This window comes from Syngnathus scovelli, chromosome 2 (genome assembly GCF_024217435.2).
Source record: "Syngnathus scovelli strain Florida chromosome 2, RoL_Ssco_1.2, whole genome shotgun sequence".
Classification (NCBI taxonomy): Eukaryota; Metazoa; Chordata; class Actinopteri; order Syngnathiformes; family Syngnathidae; genus Syngnathus; species Syngnathus scovelli.
Window position 1 is genome coordinate 9057640 of NC_090848.1, and position 23118 is coordinate 9080757.

The 23118-nt window shown below is 42.5% G+C and overlaps 2 protein-coding genes across 3 annotated transcripts; both read right to left on the reverse strand.

Annotated features, from left to right (window-relative positions):
* Positions 1–3239: 3239 nt before the first annotated feature.
* Positions 3240–16152, reverse strand: cables2b (Cdk5 and Abl enzyme substrate 2b). The gene is made up of 10 exons (XM_049753775.2): positions 15386–16152; positions 10311–10406; positions 8445–8522; positions 8234–8339; positions 7992–8160; positions 7591–7688; positions 6963–7069; positions 6733–6852; positions 6456–6540; positions 3240–6192 (listed from the first exon to the last, which is right to left on the reverse strand). The coding sequence occupies exons 1-10, from the start codon at positions 15946–15948 to the stop codon at positions 6049–6051; spliced, it is 1566 nt and encodes a 521-aa protein (XP_049609732.1). The 5' UTR covers positions 15949–16152; the 3' UTR covers positions 3240–6048.
* Positions 16153–17399: 1247 nt separating this feature from the next.
* ccm2l (CCM2 like scaffold protein) lies at positions 17400–22774 on the reverse strand. Of its 2 annotated transcripts, none has more exons than XM_049753773.2 (11): positions 22393–22774; positions 21833–22000; positions 21386–21469; positions 21009–21192; positions 20330–20907; positions 20082–20211; positions 19541–19604; positions 19309–19465; positions 19008–19146; positions 18521–18668; positions 17400–18362 (listed from the first exon to the last, which is right to left on the reverse strand). In XM_049753773.2, exons 1-11 carry the CDS (start codon positions 22420–22422, stop codon positions 18227–18229), a joined length of 1818 nt encoding a protein of 605 aa, XP_049609730.1. In that variant the 5' UTR covers positions 22423–22774; the 3' UTR covers positions 17400–18226. The 2 variants fall into 2 exon arrangements, with proteins under 2 accessions (XP_049609730.1, XP_049609731.1); XM_049753774.2 differs by having other exon boundaries at positions 17400–18359; positions 22393–22771.
* Between the last annotated feature and the right edge of the window lie 344 nt (positions 22775–23118).

A 23118-nucleotide genomic window follows, 5' to 3' on the forward strand; every position in this document is an offset into this window, starting at 1 on the left:
TTTTCTTTTTGAGTAAAAAAAAGACAATGTAGGGCTTTCTTTTCTGTAAAAAAGAAAAAAAGAAAAAGACCACATATAGTAAGGCTTTTTTCTAGTAAAAAATGACCACGAATAGAACATTATATAGTATGTATAGAAAATTCAGATTTTTTTTACCCCTGAACTTTGACCCCAACTATTGACAGCTGACCTTTGACCCCTGAACTCTTAAAATGACGATGTAGTGAGGCAAAGAATACAATATCTCTTAAAATAAACCCTTAAAATGACCATGTGGGCGGCACCTAGGCGAACTGGTTAGCACGCCCACCTCACAGTTCAGAGGGTGTGGGTTCGATTTCATTTCCAGGCCTCCCTATGTGGCGTTTGCATATTCCCCCCCGTGTCTGGGCATAAGTATTTGTACTTTGGTACTTCCTACCAGTGGTTCATGCTGACAAGGAGGAAGGTCACAGGACTTTGGAACAGGCACCCAGACCGGCAAGACATAGACGACCCCAGTGGAGTTAAACCTGAGACGTCTGTGCTCCTCTGCTCATTCGTGGAAACCACAGAATTCATCTGCCATGACCTAGCGAGGACATGGCAGTGAGCCTGTTGCTCTTCCACTTGTGGGGTTGTACTCACAGGCCTCCCCGAGATAACAAACACGAGAGCGTGTAGTTTTGCTGCTTCATCCATCCGGCTCCTCCAGACAGAAAAAAAGCAAAGAAAAAGCAAGGAATTTAGTGTGAAAACAAAATATTAATGACGGGAAGCTGCAGGAGCTAACGAGAAACACATTTTGTGTCAGCGGGAGATCTGTTTTGTCTTGAGAGGTGAACCAGCATTTTATTCGGGCATGTTTATGATGGAACCTTTCTTGCACACACACACACTCCCATTTGACAGAGTTAAAGCAACACTTAGTGCAATATGAGATCTTAGTTTCAACAATGTTACGCTGTACCCTTAATGACTCCTGAAATGGCAACATGTCCGAGTGGTGAGCACGTCGGCCAAACATTTGAGGTGGTGGCCATGTTGGTAAACCTCAATTAGCTTATTTTATATTTTATGATGATTCTCATTGTGACCACATTCACTCACTTGCGGACAATTTAGAGTCTTCACTAAAGCCAAATGTCAAGCTGCTTCAAAATAAACACATTATTGCGTTCTAACCTTTTACTACATTCTTTTCATAGACTTCCTGAGCAATAAGTCAGAACGTACGAGGTTAAAATGCTGCATGTGTGAAGCCAGGAGAATGGAATCCCCATCCCTGCTGCCAAGCAAGCTCCAAAAAACAGTTAACATTTGGAATTGACAAAGCAGAAAAAACATCCACAATGTTTGAAGATGATGAGTATGTTTACTCTAACTGCAACCGACAAAAAACTAAACTACTAAAATAACAATAACAATTCATGACCTTAAGGGTTTAGTTTCAATCTTTTTTTTTTAGGTCATAGTTGACAAGTGTTTGAACGAATAGTATCGATCGCCTTATCTCGGCCAGCGTGTTGTTCCTCCCTGTCCTTCCTCCTCGTCAGCTTCAAGGACCCGCATGCCTTTGTCCCACTTAACTCGTCTCTCTGTCCAAAAATAAAAAGTGTAGTTTACAATTTGATGCTTTTGAGCCTACGTGGTTTGAATTCTTTTGTGTGTTTTTTGGTCAAAGTGCCATACTTTCCTGACTCAGGCCTACTTCATGAGTACCGTTTTTTTTTGGGTCACATGCAACGTGTGACAATCTTTGTGGCAATCCACTAACGGAAACTGCGTGAAAACAGATGTCTACATACCATGCCCCAGTAAAGCCTCTCATAATCATGCGACGGTATATATATACTGTATATACTTTTTTTTTTTTGTGAGGGGGGGAGTGGTATATTGAAAGTATATTTTTCTGCTCTTAAAGTAGATGTTTGACTCTGCAAGCATGTGATCATAAAGCAACTATTCAAACATCTGGATTTAATCTGGAGGTCTTCATGCGAATAGCAGATTTGGCAGTAGTTTTGTGTGATGTTGGCCAGGCGAGTTCTTGAATGCTCCACTTTCAGGTGCTGAAACGTTCAAGACAAGAATAGGAGTGAGAGACGCTTGAGACACACACCAAATGCTTTGCTGAAATTATCCAACATCCAAATAAATGCCCATTTGCTAAAAACCAGGAGAGGCGGGGATTACTGAAGGGAGGCTCCATTCAAATTTTTCTAGCAGTTTGAAAACTGCGGTCTTCATTTTACACAAGTGTCTGTATTTGTACTTAAATACACCAAGTGAGCACTTTTGCCAAGTCCACAGGAAATCATCAGGTTTTACTTCTTCAACAAAAACTAACTGAAACTACAGCTGATGTTTATGAAACTTCATTAAAACTAAATGGCCACTATCATGCAGGAGCTTTCCGGCTTTTGTTTTAAATGTATTTAAGTATATACCACCGTTTGTGAGTTGTAGTTTACTCCTCAATACTATCTTACACAATTAAAGGATTCATTTAAAAAACAAATCCTAAAAGTAATAAAAATTCTACACAAAAACATTTATAAAAATACAAAGTAAAAGAAATTAAGGAACACGCTCAAAAAACTAATTACAAGTTAGGTTAAAAGTAAGTCAAAACTAAAGAAAAACTAACTAGTCATGAGTGTGACTTACATATAGAGATGCTTGTTGTCATTGTTTGTACACAGAACAAATTGCGGTCAGTAGGGACATTTTTTTTATTTTTTTTTTAGAGCTGAGTCAGCCTTTTTCAGCTCCACCTCAGCTGAAATTGGAGGAAATTCACTCGATGGTTTTGGACAGGACTTGAGGGAGGGCCTCATGTGTTTGGGGACTTGTGAAGCAAACAAACAAAACAGGTTCCAAGCTCTTAAAACAATGATGCTATTTGTCTTATTTCCCTTTTAGTTTTCGCTTCAATATTTTTGGAGAAGTGCAACAATCTTTGCAGTATTCTAGTTGATTGACAAGATCCGCCCCTTTATCGGCTAACAAGAGCTCAATGTGCTTGATTCGAGGAGGGTTTGTGCTCATGACCCAGTTAACGTGTGCCGAAGACAGAGAATCATTTTTTCCTTCACTCTCAACATCACATCGATGGAAAGCATGTGACAGGGAAAAAAAGTAGGAATGCTGTGGTCATTGTGTGTTCTTATTGGGAACAGTGATTGCACAACTGCATGTTTCTTTTTCCTTCAGTAGTTTTCAACCGACTAGAAAAATGAGAAAGCAAAGAAAACAAATAAGTGACCTCAGTGTTTATATGCACGTCCAATCACTGAAAGCTACATGCAGTCTTTTAAGGACAGACGTGAGAGCTCTGACACAATTAAGTTTGCCTTTACAAGAGTGATAATGTCCATTTTTGATTGATGCCATCACACAGGTCTTCAATTAGTGTTATTTAATTTTGTGGTCGTTTGCCTGTGCCTAAGATTACACTGACAAAAAAGTCTCGGGTGAATTTACTCATTTTTATTTGTCAAGAGGTTGCACAAAATAATCCTGTCGATCCAGATCCATTATTTTTAAAGTAGATGATATATGTAAATGTATCTGGATTTATTATTGAGTGAATTCAACACACATTTTTTTTCGGTGTAAGAAGGGATAGTGTAGCCCAGTGGTACACTACAGTACAACAATAAGATCAAATACGTTGTGAAATCAAAGCTCTGATAGGGTGGATCCAAAGTCCACATGATCGCCTTTATAATAAACTTTTATTGCTTCATTGATTCATGTTGTGTAATATTTGCTGCTATCTAGTGGCACATTTGGGGCATTACAATCGGGAGCCGTTTCAGAGAGACTTTTCGGATACTCTTCATCGGAATCTATTTCAAATGCATTGGGGCCAGAGATGGATACACTCTGGAATGGTTGCCAAATCATACACAATCAAGCATTCACAATATTGAGCCTAGTTTGACCATTTTAAAAAGTCTATAAAATTAGAAAGTACAATACAGAATTCAGTTCTTTTCGCGAATGGATGGGTAACGGAACATTTTCTTCAAACCATTATACAATTTAACCCACCACATTTACAAAAGAATAGTCAAATCAAAATCAGCTCACATTTCTTTTAAGAAAATAAATATTTAATATACGTACATTGGCAGTTATCTTGGCATTCATCTAGCAAAATACCTATTCACTGATCTATTCTCTAAATTAAATAGGAAACAGTCGGTGGTCGGGAGCTACAAGTCACTAAATGTGTACATGTTGACGTCATGTAACGAAAACATACATAAGGAAGAGGGGCGTAAAAGATGGATTGAGTGGCTCGAGGGTAAAATCTGTGCCAAACAAATCACGCCAGGTAGCGACCCCTGCTGGACAAGAAGAAAATCAAACGATAAAAACGATTATGATGAGAAAGTAGTCAGTTATCATTTTTTGTATGTTTGTTTGGGATGTTGGTACTAAAAAAGGAATTTGTGGAACGATGCGGAATGTAAAGAAGAGTTCAACTCGCTGGTATGAGACAATCAATCAACCTAAGCACTAGATACAAGTAGTATTTTACATCATGCCTTTGAAATGAAATGAGACTGCTGCGGACTCAGCTGACATCTGAAAACACAAACAATTAACTGAAATGTAATAAAAATGTCATAAATAAAAGGAAGACAAGTAGACAAAAAGAAAAAACGGAAGATGAAATTCATCAGTGTGCGACGGGCTGGGAAAGCTGCATAGAATCAAGTTTGTAATGCAAAGAACACAAAGTTGCACGAGATCTGAAAGTCACTCGACTTCCCCATGCTGCAAATGTCAATCAGTGAATAAATAATCGACTTGAGCGACATATCACAATACAAAAAAATATACATACCGTATTTATCATAGGTAAAAAAATATCACAGCCTATTTTTCCCTCTGAGAAAAATAGTTGTTGAATTTATTCAATTTTAGTTCATCAACTGGTTGCACGAAATGAAAGGATCTGGATCCAATTTTTAAGTTGATTATACAGTTACAGTAATTGTATCCAGATGGAAATTTTTGTGCAACCACTTGACAAAATAAATGATGGAAATGCAGTTGGATCTTTTTGCTATAGCAGAAAAATAGTTTTTGTTGAATTTTAGTTGAGAATTTTATTTTCTCGTGGTTGCACAAATTAAAATCATCTGGATCCAGATGATTATATTTTGTGCAATCACTTGAGGAAATACAATTTTTGTTCAGTGTAATAGGCGTTTTTTGTTTGTACGGACCAAACTGAGGAAGAGGTTTAGGGCATAAGTGCAGATTGAAATATGGAGAAAACTGGAAGGAGGGCTCGCGAAAGGGAGGCAAATGTGACCAAAGAGGTGACGAGGGAAGACTTGCAGATAGAAGGAAGAAGACCTTGAGAAAATGACATCAAACATTAGATTGCTTTGAGAATCAGCAATTGAATGGGTTGACCATTTTGCAGGAATCGTCTGGAATCTTTGGTGGACAACTGGTTTTGTCTTGCTGCTTCGGGTTGGGCCGCAGGTGCCATTTATGGGCGTCACACGAAGAACGGTAGTTCGGCTTTGTCGACTCATGTGCTCACGGAGATCATGTGATCATCAGACCTCCAGGTCTCAGTCTTCCACAAAAAAGATGAATAGAGGCAACTGCGCTGTTGAAGAGATTTCATCTCAAGTTTCACAGCTGAGGTGTGGAGTCCTCGGGGTCATTTGAAAGCCGACAGTTTCCACAGTTTGCTCGGTCTCTTTTTCAGATTCAAATCAACTGCTAACTCTGGGAACGAGTAGGCTGTCCTCGTATGCAAATTTTGCTTGGAGGGATTTGCGAGAAATCTGTCTTTTTTTTTTTTTGATTGCGTTACACAAGAGAAAATGCCGCAAGGAATTTCATGGCATTTCTTCTTTTGGCAGATTTTTCAAAGGCCGGGTTAGGATTCCCACACGCAATTGGAAATGGAGCGAGCGATCCAGAATGCCACTCCTGTTCCATTTCAGAAAGACAACTTGTTGAGGGCCAAATAGGGCTGTTTCCCTCAAGCTGTGCAAATCAGGGAAGAAGGAAGGGTCTTCGAAGACCAAGCTACATCTGCTGCTGGACCAGCCGCCTATAATGAGGCATGACTTTACTTTCCGGAAGGTAGAGTGCCATCTCCAGGGCCACCAGGATGGTGAACTCAAAGCTTATCAGCTCCCGCCTGCCGATCCTGAAGCGCTCCTCAAGCTTCTGCTCAAAACATAACATATAGAAGGTTTGGAACTTCTTTTTTTTTACCAAAACTTTCACCAAACATAATTTTCTTCACTATTTATAATAACCTGCACACACAAACACTAAAATTCACCACAAAGAAACCAGCATGAAATGATGGCCTGATGCTGCCACCTAGCGGTAGCGTGTCAGAAACTCATGATTAAGTCAAATTTTTGCTGACATCGCATAACAAACTGTTGTAAATTGGTGTGGGTGTGTGAACACAGGCATCTTACATCGATGAGATGTTTAACCTCCTGTTTTCTTAGATCACTGCTGATCTTGGCAGCCAAAAGGATGCAGGCAGCTGACACCAACTTCCTGTAGAATAAAGCCAAATAAATAGGGACGTTTTAAATGAAGACCTCATTTGAAAGAAAATAATATCAATAATATCAGCCTGAGTTGGACTGTAATGATAACATAGCAAGACTAATGGGAGCCATTTTGGAAATAATCCAGCCGTCAATGACTGCTCCTTCCATCTACTTTAGTAGCCAAAAGCAGGCCTACCTGTTCTGTTTGTTGAGTCGCCCCTGCAGTACCAACTTTTCAAAGTAGACAAAGGCCATTGCGATGGTGGAGGGCTGCAGGCCGCAATCCTCGCCGACCAATTGCATCTCTTGCTTCAGACTGAGATGCAGACGAGCAAAAGGTCACTCGTGATTCGCTGCGAGCGCGACCGCCTAGTGAGACGCGTTTCCGCTCGGGCATTCTCAGAAGGTGTTTGTTCTTCCACGTACCTGCGAATCTTACTCAGGGTGAGTTTGATGTGAGGAAACTTCTCCTTGAATGTCTCGTTCATGTCTTTCTTTAGGTCGGAAGGTTTCACGTACTCGATGACGGTGGTCTGCGACGAGAGAAGGAACGGAAACAAAATGATCACGCAACACTTCACGGCCGATGGAACGCTCCGAGGATGTCAAAAGCCAGCCGCTAAACGTGAATCCCAATGAAGGCGTGTTCGTGCACACATACATGAGTGGAATTATAGCTTAGCCTCTGGAGTGAAAATCCCCCAGGATGGATTAAACAGCAATGCATGTGTGTGTGTGTGTGTATGTGTGTCTGCATCCCTTTGGAATAGATCCCACTAAGCTGCAGCCTATCAGGCCACCAATTAAGCTGACATCAAGGCATGTGCCTATTTGGTGCTTCTTGACATTTTTTTTTTGGTCACCATATTCTGTCGGGGTACTCGGGATCGTAGATTGACTATTGCTAATGGTGGCCAAATGCAAAAAGCTACTTTGATGAATGCTGCAAAAATAGGCAAAGGTCTTGTTGGGTCGGTGTTGGCAAAGACAGAAAAGATGCAAGATGTCTTCCGGTGGTTCAACATGCTTCTTCCACATTGAAAAATGTTCTCACCATGTAAGAGGCGAAGATCAGCACCCGCTTGTGTTTCCCGCAAGGCCACTGGGGGTCATTGAGGATGTTTGGGTCGTAGTCTGTCATGTCCTCCAGTCCTGCAGAATAGGAGAGATGAGATTTTAAAATCTACCCCACTCCTCGTTTATCTTGTCTTGGCCTAAGAGCAGATATCGTATCAGTTTGGATCGAGTGCTCAACGGTGGAGGACAGAACAATAGGCAAAGCTTTTTTTTTTTCTCTCATATAAAGCAACATTTTGATGGGCTTACTTCTTGACTATTGATGGGTGACCTTAATAAACCAAATTGCATGATAGCAGAATTATAAAAGAGGCTTCCCTCTAATTATGGATGTTTCTCTGTACACAGAAAATGAAGATGAGTGTTTGTGTGTTCTACCAAGGTCTAGTCCCACGGCGCTGTTGAGCCTACTCGGGGGTAAACGCCTGCCGGGCATGCTGTGAGAGCTCCTGGAAACGGGAATTTGCAGCGTGAGGTCGCTGGTGGACGACGGCTTCTGACTTGCCAGGGCGTTGGTGGGGTACAAGAACTGGGCGTACGACACCGACTGGACCAGAAGCAAAAGAAAGGTCGGGTCACGCGGGAATGGATTCTTGTGACACGGGTGTGTGTTGACATACCCTGCCGTACGTCTCCAAGTGGAAACCCTCCAGTCCCATCATCTCCAAGGAAGTGGAAATATTCCCGGACGAGTGTCTCCTCCGGGGATGGTTCAGCATGGGCTCACTGGAGACAGAAAGGCGTACAAAAACATTCATTTGACGAGAGAGCAGCGTTCTTCTTTCCAGTCCTTCCTTTCAAATGTGTTTCAATTCAACTCAGCGCGTGTACCTGAGGTAAAAGCTTTCTCCGTACGGCAGGATCGAGAAGGCCGCACACAGGGATCTTTTAGCGCAGATCAAGACGATCCTGAAGGCGACAAAACACACGTTGGCAATTCGTCTTTCCCTCTTCACAGTTGTGAACATTCACAGGAATCACTTTTGTGCGACTGTCGTGAACAAGTGTTTGGCTGGCAAGCAAGCAAAAGAGCATTTGGTTCCCATGATGCATGGGAAAGTCAAGTCTGTGGGGATTTGACGACGGGAAATGACCCGAATTGTGACAAGAGCAATACATTTTATCGCCTAACTACACTAGATGTCGTATTTCACTTGCGGCTCCAGCAAGACACAAGTTCTCTGCATTCTTGTACATTTGCTCGACTAAGCGGGTATTGTGCATGATCTCTTCTGCACGATGACATTGTGACTGGTAATCTACAAACAGCTGCACCGCTGGTGGCAAGATCTATTTTGGAACAATCAGCCGTGAGTCTATTATTACAGAACGACTCATTCTTGTTCCCCGGACCCGGCGGTCAGATTTGTTTCGTCTGCAAGGAAGAATAGAGGAACAATTACACTGAAGGAGGAGACAAAGCAATGGCGCGGAAAGTGACAAGATGCTTCAAACAATAATGAATACAGTATTAATATGGTAATCACATTACATTTCTTGTCGATTTCTTGTCTAGACAAGGATGAGTCATCTACAAAATGTTCTATACAGGAGCATAAACCTGTCTTGCTCTGCAGATTTTCTGCCCCAGAGTATGATTGCCACTGCCTGATGAAAATTGCATCTTTTTTTTTTTGCTGGTTTGTTGTATAAAACAAAACAAAGCAAAAATTACAGACCGATGCCAGAGATACAATTCTCTTTCATGGACTCATTCGCTGCGTCTAATGGAATCCAAACACTCACTGCTGTTGATGTCTAGATAAGTAATTTACATTTTTCTGACCATGCTTATTTGTGATTTTCAAAATTGTAAACAACTGTACTGGCAAACAGGCACCAGTAGATAGCACAATTAAATTTTAGATAAACACAGATTTTGAACAGATTTTGAACATGCATGACTGATTGATTACAAGGGAGAAACTGGCCACAATTTTTTTCCACTCAAATGAGCATCTATATGACTCGTATTAGCAGGGTATGCTATGTGTTTGTGTGATGCAATCGGGAAAACGTACAATGACGATCTTGGATGAATGACCAAGATGGTGGTCGCATAAGGACGCCAATAAAGAAAAAAAACAAACAAACCCGTGACTGACGTGCCATTCAGTGAGTCGGTTTGAGTATCAGTAAGTGGATGAACCTTTTTCTCTGCTTTTTTGTGAGAAACTCCTGTTTTTTGTTGAAGCCAGCTGATGTTGTACTCCAGATTGCTAAAAATTACAACAGAGAGGTGGAAACCAATTTTGTCTAGTGCAAGAAGAGAGTCTATTCTTTCTCATGGTAGATTTGGTGCTTATATGGTTACGGAAAACAATATTCTGCGGGACTTGAAAAATCTGTTGAAATGCTTTGAAAACCGCTGGCAGCAAACAAGTTCAAAGTATCAGCACGTCCATGGTAGGAGAGGCGCTAACATTAGCTGCGAGCATTTTAGCAGCATGCACTAACTTGTCATTGGCAAGGATATTTGGCTGACTTAAGCTTGACCTCAAGTGTTTATTGCATTAAAAAAAAAGTCATGCAAAGTCATGCACTTGTCATAGCGCTGCTTTAAAACGGACCCGAGATATCCTCAAGTTCAGCTCAATGCAATTGTGTGGCTCATATTATGTTTATGGTTTTATTCCCGCTAACATGGCAAAACTGTGCCCAGACACGTCTACATGGGTGCCAGTGTTTTTGTCTCACCTGCTGCCCCTCGTGTCGTACTGCTTCATGTTTTTGATGAAGTGGATTTTCTTGGTGTGTCGCGGCCTGGGAGAACCGCCGGAGAGATTCCGGGTCCTGAAGCATGAAGACATCAATCAAGATCTCAAAATGTAACAAAAATGACACTTGACACGCAAACAAAATGGTTGCATGTACTGCATGAGTGCTTTCTGGTACTTCACGGCTCAGCACATTTTAGATGGGCTCATTTTTGGATTTTGACGTCTTTTGACCTTTTGTCAGGTCTTCCATTATTCTTCTTGCAAATTGATACTGGAAAGAAAGCGATAAGCATTGGAGTCATTCGGTCCATTTCTAAGTGTTTTCCGCATCTCAGCTGTATGGCTGCATTGACCTCGCGGATTAAAGCAACTCGGCATAAAAATCAGGCCAAGGAGATCGGCGCGATGACATCACAGCAGTTATGCAACTGCTATGAAATCAGCACAGCAGACGCACAGCAGCACCTGCGCTGGCTCAAATTGCACGCCGTGTGTATTCCTGCATCAGCGCTCCTTCAAAACAATCGGCCACTTCAAAAGTATACTTGAGTTTCATCCATTTCGATGAGGCTCATCACTGATAATATGCCATTTCCATGCCAGCAGATGAAACCAAAGGTCTGGCCGATAGCTTGACTAATAACAAACCATGACTTTCAAAATAAAAGCACAGTATATTTGATGGGTTACATCGACTTTGTGGCCATTGGGCAGATTTTTGGACTTTTTCTCAGCCTTCACATTTCCACAGCAATCATCATTCCACGACATTCTGGAGGATGTTCAGGAATTTTCCATTTGTGTGGGAATGACAGCTGAATGAAGACATATAAACACAACTAAGCTCAATCAATCTATCGTGCTTTGGTTGGACATAAACAAGAATCAGAAAATGAGTTCAAAATGTCCGAGCTGCTGCTTCTTTCTATGAGTGAGTACAATCAGTCATTCTAGTGGCCGCTGGTTCGTCAAGCTGCCAAGCTGATCTAGTGTGTGTGGTAGCCTCCATCTAAATCTATCCCGGCATCCGAGCGGCAGATCCCATCGGCAGTCGCATTCTAATCGGCGTGACCCGCAGTGACCTTCTCCCATGAGAACCCAGCGGCTTCTTTTCTCCAGGATGTTGTGGAAAGTTTTGTGGGAAAGGAAAAAATTCTTGACTGCTGCTGAGGGCGACAATTGTTGTTTACATCAGAAACTAAGCGCACACAAATATCCCCAAGCTTTTGCTGACTCTTTGGCGTTTTGATGCTGGTGGCATGGTCGAATGGAATCGAACAAGTCTGTTTCTTACTACACAGCTTGTCAATTCAAAATCAATTGGGTTATTGAATATACATGGCCGAATGCTTATAAGGGTGTCACTATCAAATATTCTATTGATTATTTTGATTAATCAGCAAATAAAAGCAATTTATTTTGCATTCAAGTTTATTGCACAATTTTTTTCTCGGATCACTACTGAGTGGTTATTATTGTTCATTTGGTATTGTTTAATGATGAAAGAGGGAGTGATGATGAAATGTCCAATTAAGTGAAATTGAATCATAAATTAGAAAACTCTCAAGCCGCTGTTTGAGATGATGCCATTGTCGATTGTTTTACAACATGGAGCCGGTGACCAGTCCCGAAGGAGCCATTCTAATTACAGCTGGTGGCCTTTTATCTTCCAAATATAGTGGCAGTAATGCACTGTTTGAAAAGCGTCGTCTAAAAAAAGAACTTTGGATCGTCTCTGATTTTTGTCAATGTCATTGCAGCTTTTTTTGCTTTGCAATATTTGTCACTTTCTCGGACTTCTCGGGCCAGTGTCAACGTCTCTTAGCGCAGCTTAGATGTCCAAACAATGTCAAATAGTTTCCGGGTGTTCTATGTATTTTGCTTTTGTCAAAATACTCTTAGGGAAAATAATTATAGCATGCTCTTTAGCACTACGTTAAGCTGTTTTAAGAGAAGAAGTCTTGCCTCACGCAAACCAGCCATCGTCCCACCCGCAAAAGTTGAGCCATTGTAGAGTTTGGCAGTTTTACCACGACACCCAAGGGAAGCAATAGGCCATTATTTGGGACTTTGTTTATCCATCATAACTATTTACTCTTAAGACATCGACATTCTGAGGATTTTAAAAATATCCCTTTCTAGTCGCAGCTAAATGTTCTCTCGGGCTCGTCATTGAATTGACACATGAATATCTGCAGAGATGTCCTGCTCTGTCTTCACTGTTTGTCAAGGGTTTGTATTTTAAACAGGGGAGTGAGGGAGATACTCAAATCCCCTTAAAGTCAATCTGTAACACGTATTAAGCGGTCGGTCAAGCACCAGTTGGAGATTAAACGTCTTGTGCTTTGAGCAACAAACGTACGCTTGCAGGGGCGGGAGAGTCTGCGTGATAATCACTCAGCCGGCCAGCTGCATCCTTACATACATTATGATGCATTTGCATCTACATTCACTGGGTAACTTCAATAAATGTGTAGGCATATTGCTTACATGCACACGGCTAAATATTTATTTCTTTAAGGTGTAATTTTACTTGTCATTGACTTAATTTGAGGAACTACTTTCTAATAAAGGAGCAATTTTTTGCAGGTTAATCCCAGGGACCTGGAGCAAGTGTTTTAAAAGACGGCAATAAATTAGTTTCCTTTATTATATAATATTTTTTTTATTTTTTAAATTCACATTGTACATAGCAGAAAACTGTTTATATATATTTTTTGCCTACAAACATTTTCAATGGGATCATAATAAATCCCACTAACAGCTGGAAGTCACTTTAAGATGAAATCCTCTTTATTTGGCAAATTTCTGTTTGTTGTTAAGTGTGATGAGTTTAGAGATGCGTTTTGTATTTTTTTCTGTCTGCCTATTTTGAAGGAAATTAAGGAAATACAGCACATTATAGTACTTGAAAAATAATGTTATGACAAAACGTGTGTGCGCACACACGCGTGTGTGTATTAAGGGTGTGGAGGGGAATTCAACTGTTTACTGGAAACGTATGCATGTTTGACACACCAGAAAATGATGTCAGCTTAATTCTACTGCTCCATTTTGTTTCTCATTGTTACGTGTATGCTACTTGTGTGTGCGTGTCCATTATTGCATGTGAACCCCGTTTATGTGCTCCACCCCTCATGTCATTCTGTTTTCATTACACTGGAATTCTCACCATCCCCATAAAAGCGAATATTGGAGGTGCCCATTATTGCATGTGTCTATCTGCTCCACCCCTCTTGTCATTCTGTTTTCATTACTTTGGAATTCTTAACCGCCCCATAAAAGTGAGGTCGAGTATGAGTTCAAGATGAATTAGGTGGGTGGTGTTGACATCGTATCAGTCACAGTTAATGTTAGCAACAAACATATTATTGTAAACAATTTTGGGGGGTTGACTTCCCCTTTAAATGTCACTTTTAAAAATACATTTCCAATTAAATGGCAAACTGGCTGACATTTTTATGCCAAGTATTGTCAGTATCAACTGAATGTAGTATTACTAATATAATTCCAATTTAGTTACTTTCAAGTGAGTCATCATTAAAGTTACTTTTCAAGGTAACCGTGGCAACACTGCAAGTGAGTCACCAAAAGTCATTAAGTTATCAATGTAAAAAGAACAAATGGCAGCTGGTGCTTTGTTTGGACTGATGAGTTGTTATATAAGGCTCATATTCACAGCTTTTCGTCACATGCAAATAGGTTAAGCGGTGTTTATTGCCACAGGCTTGAAATGATGCCAGAATGATGACTTCAAAAGTGGGCCAGCACGTGCAAACTTCCCTTTAAGGTAAACGCATTCACTCAGTTTATCTTGACGAGTTAATCTCTTGTTCTGTTTGCGTCTATGTACGCCACCCCGCCCCCTCAAAAAACATTTTGCATTTTTGTGACTTGATGTTGCCTGTGGTTTTATCAATTCCCTCCCCCACTTCCTCTCTGTAGACACCAGTTCACCAGTTCAGCGTCATGCATCAACAGCCTTCACAATCGCCAAGCGACCGCCAATCCATGACATCGCAAGTGGCCCACTGTTTCCAGATTCTCTCCAATTGTTAGCATCATTGTTCCAAAGCAAAACTTCCCCAAGATAAGATAAGAAAATCATGCGATTCCCAATTGGGGAATAACTGATATGAGGCGTCAGGCACAACGGTGACAAATGGCAGCTTGGACAAGTAGTGCAAAAGTTTCCCTTACTTCAGCATCGCTCTTGCTTTCAAAAGTGTGCTTGCTTTGCTCAGTTTGTCACACTAAAACGCGATCACTCAAAAAAGGACAGCACAAGACAAATAGTTCCTTCCTATTCTTGATTAAATCAGCCAGTACAGAGTGTTTGTCTAGTCAATTTCTGCCCACTGGAAACAGGCCTCCTAAACATTTGAGTTCCGAATTCCATACTTTTTACAGTCCCTAATCTCCAGACTTCTTGGTAAAATAATATTATGATTATTATACTTTTTGTAAATAGATATGTATAATTTTATCAACTTTGTTTCATTTTTTTCTATACTTTATCAGCTTGTGTTAGTTGTCAAATTGAGACTGAAATTTGCTGCTTGATTTGGTGCAAGCCCATTTTATGATCTTGATTAATGTACAGCATGTGCATATTGTCCATTAATTAAAATTTTCAAGGACAACAAAATAAATCATTCAGTTGACAACAATTATTGAATGCTTGTTTTATATTTCTTTTTTAAACTTTATTATGCTTTTATCATTCTCAATTTTAAACATTTATCTTTATTGTTTTTAAGTTATTTATACATATATGCAAAGTTTAGTTATGGTAGTTATTTGTTGTTCATTTTATACAGGGCGTTTATTTAATAAAACATAATCAGTTATCCATTATACTAATTTTGTTTTTGAGGGGGTTCCCCCCTTTCATGGTGCCCTAGGTGATGTAGATACGCCCCTGGTCTAGCGAACGACTGTGAAATTTTCCGGAAGAGCAAACAAACAAACAAACAAACAAACAAACAAACAAACAAACAAACAAACAAAAAAGAAGACAAAGTTCTGCTCTGTCTCGTCTTTTGAACTCACCTTTGCCTCAAGTCGGAGGACAGCGAGTTGCAGCTTTGCACCGACAGCAGCGTGGAAGACTTGCGCGGTGTCGCTGGTGAAGGCAGCAGGCTGCTGTTGGATGCCGACGGTGACGGGGACAGGAGGTGGCCATCGGCCACCAAGGGCGCCGAGTCCCTGCGACGGCCGAGCAGCAGCTCCGCACCCCCCGCGTCAGAAGGCAGAACGACGATGGGCGGCACGGCCAAGAGCCCTGCGCCCGTCCGCTGCGTCGCCGTCGTCGCTTTCACGTCCTCGCAGCTGACGGAAGCCAACAAACTCACCGAGCACGTCCCGACATCGCTTTGCGGCTCCAGGAGCGCGGTGGACGCGAGCTCGCTCCGCTCCGGGACGGCATCCTGGTGCCCCTGCGTCCCTCCCCGCTCGGCTGAGCCACTATGCACCGGGCGGCCGTCCAGCGAGATGTTGGAGAGGAACAAAAGAGCGGCTCGTCTCCGGTTTGAATTCTCGCGGTTCCTCCGGATCTGCTCCCGAGTCTGGCTTTTAGTGACGGCCCCGAGGTGGCCGCAGGCGGCCGCCGCCATGCTGCGCGTCCCAGCGCAGAGAGTCCAATTGGGAATCTTACTCTCAACTGTCAAATCCCTTTTACCCGGCTCGAGACGGCTTAAGCCTTCCCACGCTCCTATTGGATCAAACCTGGCTGCGTCATGACGTTGCCGCACGCACACTTCCGGGAGCCGATGACGCTGTCAAAAACAACAACAATAACAACAACAACAATAACAACAATAACAACAACATGACACTGTCAATTGACTGAACTTAAAGCAAAGAGGTTGAAACTTGTTCCAAATGAGAGACACTTCTTGGGAAGTGACTCATGCAAAGGGCTCTCAGTTTTGAAATGAGTCACCTTTGCTCAAATGAAGAAGTTGCTTATGAGTAACAAACGGTTCACGCAAAGACGCTGATTTCTCACAATTTAATACCTAACCGTAATAAATATGCAATCCTTTAATTCTTCATATGAAATCCTGCAGATTTTCAACATTTTCAAATTTTCCAACATTCATAAGAAATCACTATGTCTATGATTGATGGCTATCTTGTTGGTGTCATTTTCTTCATCTTCTTTTGGGTGGCAGAAAAAGAATAATCACCTCGAAACCACAGGTCCCAAACTCCAGTCCTCGAGGGCCACTATCCTAGATGATCAACTCATTAGCAAGCTCTGCGGGAGCCTGATAATGATCCTGATCATCTGAATCACGTTTGTTTGTGGTGACAGGATGCTGAGGCATTAGTATTGCCCGACAGCAACAGCACCTTTGATTGGCTGTCAGCACGTCGCTGTTATGAAACCACAGAGGATTTGCTCGCTCTGATCCCCGCACTGACACCACTGTGGCTGTCAAGCTGCTAAATATAACCGGCGGGAGGACGCGCCTCGCTGTATCCCAGCAGGACGAGCGTTTGGGCACACGCGTGCCCTCTGGTCGCACACATCTGAAAGACAACAAATGAACTCCCAGTGACCTTCCAGCTCTCATGAGCTGACAGCTGGTTGAAATCCAAAGCTGACATCAATTGAAATCTTCTGGGTATTAAATTTGTAGTATAACAATGTTATGTCAACTTTTGCTTCTGACAGAAACCCCAGGGGGGGTATTGTGGGGTCATCAGAACCCAGTGGTCTTGGCCTGCATGTTAGCACTTAACCCTTTGACTTTTTCACCACACGTTATGGAGGACCAAAACTGCCAAAATCCAAACTAAATTAAGAAATAAAAGTGAAAATGTAAAAATTAAATAGTTGAGCACACCTCTGCCGCTATAAACGCATCACTGCGGGATGATTCAAGGACAAGCCTGAGCTCGTTCTGACGAGTGACTTTATCAAAGAGGGAAGTTTAAAAAGCAAGCTTTTGCTGGAGAGGCTGTCCAACGACGGAAAGACAGATCTGCTGTAGTGCGGCGCCTGACCACTGGAAAGCATATTATGCACTGCATAAGTACTGCGCGCAATTCTGCGTCATGGGCTCATGGTGCGTTTAATACCAGCACACAGGTACAGATTACAAAGATCAATGACAGAGCTCTAATCCACTGATGAACATTGCTCTCATTTCATCACTCTGCTGTCTCACGAGCACAAGTGCAATGAGCACCCCCCGATACTCCTTTGACTGTAAGAGGAAAGAAACAAGCCTATTACATCACAACTCTGGCTGGATGTTCAGTGAAACTGACAGAGGTCACACGCCTGGCGGTGGGGAAGCAATGCACCATGGGAAGGTTGTGAAGTATGCCCTCCATTGGGGCGGCTCACCGTGATGTGTTAACTAAAAAAACATTTATTCATTTACTTTTATCACAAGCCTTGTCTTAGATATTGTTTTTAGATATTTTATTCCCTTATTTTGCCACTGAAAGACGAATACAAGACTAAAGAAAGCGGGATTTAAAACACTAACGCTATCACTACTTGGTCTCACATTGTAAAATATTTAATGTTTGTTATATTTTTAAAAATTGAAACATGAACCTAAAATAAAAAAATATATACATATTAAGAGGGCAGAGAATAAATCCCCTCTTTGTCCCTACAAGTGTTTGCTGGTGTGCTGGGTTTATGGAATTCAGAGTCTTCAATGAAGCTAACATGCTAACATGTTGTTGTTTTGGTTAATGTAGGAGGAAAGCGGAGTCCGGCAAACATACAAAGTCCATACAGAAAAGTCGCAGCTGACATTGGGACCCCGGGACCATAGAACTGGAAGGCAGACATGCGAGGCTGCAAGTTCACCGTACAAGATGCTACTTGATGATTTTAGACTATTGAGGTTGAGGAATCTACTTGGATCACAGGTAGTAATCCTCCTCTTCAATATCAGCATGTGCTTCCCCGAAGCCAAGGGCTTGGATGTCATGTGTGATGTCACTGATGCGGCGGTTGAACTCTTGAGACCCCGACGTCAGAGAGCAGCTGTCGTACCTGCTGGGAAAACAAGCAACTTATTAATGATGTGCAGCGTACAGCATTTTTTCTTCTTCATTAACAGACTAAGAGAAAATACGAAACATTTTATTGGTTTTTCACAGGTTTTTGCCTTCAACTCAGATGTATGAGCCCGCCCCCTGCCCCACCCCTCATACCCTCTCATGGCAGTGGCCGACGTGTTGCTCATACTGCGCTTGATGCGTCCAAAGCTGTCGGTCAAAATTCCACCTTCGCGGATTCCAATACTTTCCAGGAAGCCCTCGAAGACGCCCACGTCCTTATCCGGGATAAACGGCCGCATGCCTGCAAGTCAAATAAGTTTTGTTGAAAGATGGCTCTTACGTCATTGGACATTTTCTCAATCTGGAAGTGGAGTGCAGAGCGTGGTGGTCCCAGGGATTCACTTGACATATCCGCGGCACCCCAGAAATAAAAAAAATAGGGTTCTAAACTTGGATTAAGGTTGCAAAGTAGGGTTTTCAACTAGGGCTTCAAATTAGGATTTATACATCCATGTTGAGGTGGCTTCACCGAACAAACTCCTGGCGGGCCCTCTGCTGCCATATCAAACGCTAAAATAGCACCTGCTCTGGGTTACGACAAGTCGTTTCACCATACTTATGGTTATTATCAGCTTCTCACCCATTAGCAGAAACTTGCGGTTGTCTCCATACAGCTGCAGCAGCTCAGAGCAGAAGTGTCCAATGTCCGAGCCCAGCCTGTATTCTCGCAAGAAGGTCGCAAAGTGTTGCAGCTCCACGGCACTCAGCTTGTTCCTCAGCTACACACACGTATATCACAATGAATTTTGAAAATCAATTCACTTTGAATTTTTGCCAGTTGTTATTCTTCAATGGGTAATCATTTTTGAATGTTATATTTTCACGCTTAATGAAGTTTCATGATTTGCATGGTTTCTTGAGGATACAAAATTGTTTTTCACCGTGATCATGTACTCCTGCATGAGCTCTAGGGTGGGATTGCTTTCTCCTGCGTCGCTGGCCAAAGCCAGACCGCGATGGGAGTCCTGAAGCGAAAGCGATGAACTCTCGCTATACGTCTCACTGTAGTAGAGCTCAAACGCATCCTGGGATCCGTCACTAAAAGAAAGCAAAGAAAGTGAGGGCATCTTGATTGTCGGGGGATGAAGAAAACCGAAGAGGCTTGAGACTGACTATGAGCTGCAGCAGCTGAACTCTGGATCATAACTGTACGATGCGTCCGTCAGGGAGCTGTCACCTGTCACAAAAAGTTACAAATGACCCTATTACTACTAGGGCTGAAAAAAAAATCTTCAATTTGGAAAGTTTCAATGGAGTTCATTGCAGGGATTTGTTAAATTGAAGCTTGGCTCGTAATAGGGAATTTAAAAATAGTTGGATGAAATGTTCTTCAGCACAGTCATGACTAAAACTGATTTCATGCATGTATGCTTGAAAATGAAGAGCCAATTGCATGAATAAAAGAGTTCAACAAAAATAGAGAGGCTCAGCAATAATTATTATTGCAATTTTCTGGAGACAAACAGGCTCTTTCATTTGAACATTTTGGCGGTATTTATGGATTTTGTTAGATCTTTAGTGGATTGGCTTGGGGGGGATGAGTACTTATGAACTCGTCATTTGTGTTTAATGAAAAAAATTATTGCTCAGTAACATTGGTGAATGACTCCTCCCAATCATCCAACTTAATCCAGCGTTAAATGACTCCACTCACTTCTCTGCAGCCAGTAGCGGTCCGGCATGGTGTGGTGAAATCCTGCTCTGTCCACGCACTCAATAGTCTGATGGCCGTAAATGATCTGGAACATCTGGCAGATCAGCGAACAGTACTCCTCCGCGGCATCCTAATGGGGCACACGCATCAAAAAGTCCTCATGTAGTGCTGCCTGATTAAAATTCAATGGATGGACAGATGGATGGATAAAATGTAAGTACAAACAACTGGTGCAAGAGACAACCCACCCGGTTGTCTACGGCCAGGATGACAAGGTTGCAGTAGGCATCAGGGCACGGGGTGGGCTCCAGTGGGTTGTGATTCCTCCTCTCCCAGCTCCCGTAGCTCTTGCCCCTCTCCCAACTCCCCGTGCAGGCCTGCCGCCGCTCCCAGCTTCCTGCACCCCCTCCTCCTCCTCCTCCTCGCCGCTCCCAGCTTCCACCTCCTCCTCCATGCCGCCTCTCCCAGCTCCCTCCCCCTCCAGGCGCCACACCGCTCGCCGGCCTCGGCCGACGACTCTCCCAGCTGCCGCCGGTTTTGCGTGTTGGTTGCTTCCTCTCCCAGCTTCCACCTGCTTGTTTCCTTTCTAAACTCCCGCCGCTGCTGCTTCCTCCTCCTCGGTCGACGTTCTGGTTCTTGTCGTGGCTGCTCCTGGACAGTGACGGCCTCCAGTCCACTCCGCAAATGGTGTGGCGCCGCTCCATTGTACCACCGGAAGGTCGCGGGTCAGCGTTGCAGCTCACGGTTTGACGTCGACTGTCGATGCTCGCCGGCTTCTTTCGGTCCAGGCTGTTGTCGCCGGAGACCACAGTGTCCACGTTTAACCCTGAACCACAAGTTTGCAAAACAGCTCTTCAAAAGTCTAAAACTGTTCTTATGCTATGTTTACACGGGGTAGTCAAATCAGTTTTTTGGAAATGTTGTCACCTGTCTTGAGGACCAGCAGGTGCAGCGCATCATCTCTCAGGTAAGATGCGGCGGCAATCTCATGCGTGGGAATCCTCATCAGGAGCTTCTCGTTGTCTCGCCATGTCAGCAGGAGACAGCGAGCGGACAGACTTAAGATGCAGTCCTGCTCCACACTGGTCTTGGATGGCAGAACCCTCAGCTGCTGCTCAACAGCACAATTCCGTCACTACGATGTCACCACTCGTCGATAATATATTACTTCCTCGTGTAGAATTCTCATATTTCTGCATTCATTATTAATATAATATGCACACTTTAGCCTGTTCTGTCTTTACTGGAGCTGAATGTATTTCGTAATGAGCCAAGCTTGAGCCTAACAATATCAAACTACCAACCCTGGCTGTGTCCAGCAGTTGCAGCAGTTCATCTCGACTGGATGGGTTCAGAGAGACCGACACCCAGGTCAGGTGACCCAGGAACTGATGGGAAAGGTCATGTGATCAGAACATTGTGACACATTCTACATTCATTCCCAAGCATTGTGCCACGGCACGTTCAAGATCGTACGGCAACTTTCCAAACAAACTTGTAAAATGCTTCACTGAAAATAATAAAACCACAAAGCTACTCATGCAAACATGGTAACATACAAGAGAAAATGTCATTTTAAAAAGTAAACAAGATAAAGTAAATTAAAAGATAACAAGTGAGTCCAATTATATTTAAGTTGACTGAAAATTATTTGCTACAAATAATGTATCAATGCAATCAACATAAAGTGATAGGCAATGAATGCAGGTTGGGAAAAACTGTCGTCTGTGCTGGAATTGTGCAAATCCTACCTTGACCTCCTTTTCCACATAGTCGAAGATGAGTCTCTCAGGGTGGATGAGGAAATCCGGAGGGTAGAGGGGGACGGTGTGTAGGGGACGCCGGTAAACGCTGCAGCGCTCCGACGGCCTGCGACTAGCTTTGGACCACACTAGACGCTTAATGGGGGACACCAAACCCTTGGCAGGGACGCCACATGAACAAATATTGAGGGGGGGGGGGGGTGATGTAAATGAAGGATTTACTAAAAGAAGTCTGGGACAGTTAAGGAATTCAAAATGGGTCCAAATAAGCGAAAGATTTGTTTAAAAGATAGTTTCATTTGCGACAATTAACTCACAAGTACTCTAGCAATGATTTAAAGCAACATTTTCTTTTCATAATAGTTTTTTCACAGAACTTTACTAGCCAGCATGGAATGAAATTGAAACATTTCAAACACCAATCCTTGGCACTCTTTTTGTTTGTCTGTTTGTCCGTATGAGATTATTTCTCAATTATCATGTTACAAATAGATGACAAGGCTCTTCCTGAAGCAAATGTAGGGAATTGTAAAAAAATAGGAAATTACCTTTTTGGATTTCTTGGGTTCATAATCCATTTTTGGTCAGCCGTTTTCCATCAAACTTTTCTAATCCAGTCTGATAAATTTGCTCTTGCTCAAATTTGCTCTCATTTTCTTTACATCGTTACCTCGACCTCTCTAAATTCTTGTTCTTCGCCTCTACACTGATTGTTTTGTCATAATATTGTTGGGACACACACACACACACACACACACACACACACACACACACACACACACACACACACACACACAGGAGGGGACGACAGGACGCAAAGGAAGGCCACTTCCTGTCCAGTAGGAAACTCCACCAGAGGCTGATAAGACCCCATTATCACTGAACAACACACACATACACACACATGCACACGCAGACACACACAGACACACACACACACATACACACACACACGCACGCACACATGCACACGCAGACGCACACTAACAGACACACACACACACACACACACACACACACACACACACACTAACAGACACACACAAAGACACACACAGACACACAATAAACATGAATGGAGGGAAATTTTTGAAAATATTCATCGTTTTTATTCACCTTTGAGTTTCAAGGTGTTTTTTCTTTTAAATATTGTTCATCAAATGTATTTTTGTCATTAAAATTAACGCTCAATCATTCAAATGCCCCGCCAAATCCAAGCCGTTTCTACAGACGGGCCCGCTCCTGCAGTCATCAAAACAGCCAACAGATGTCGC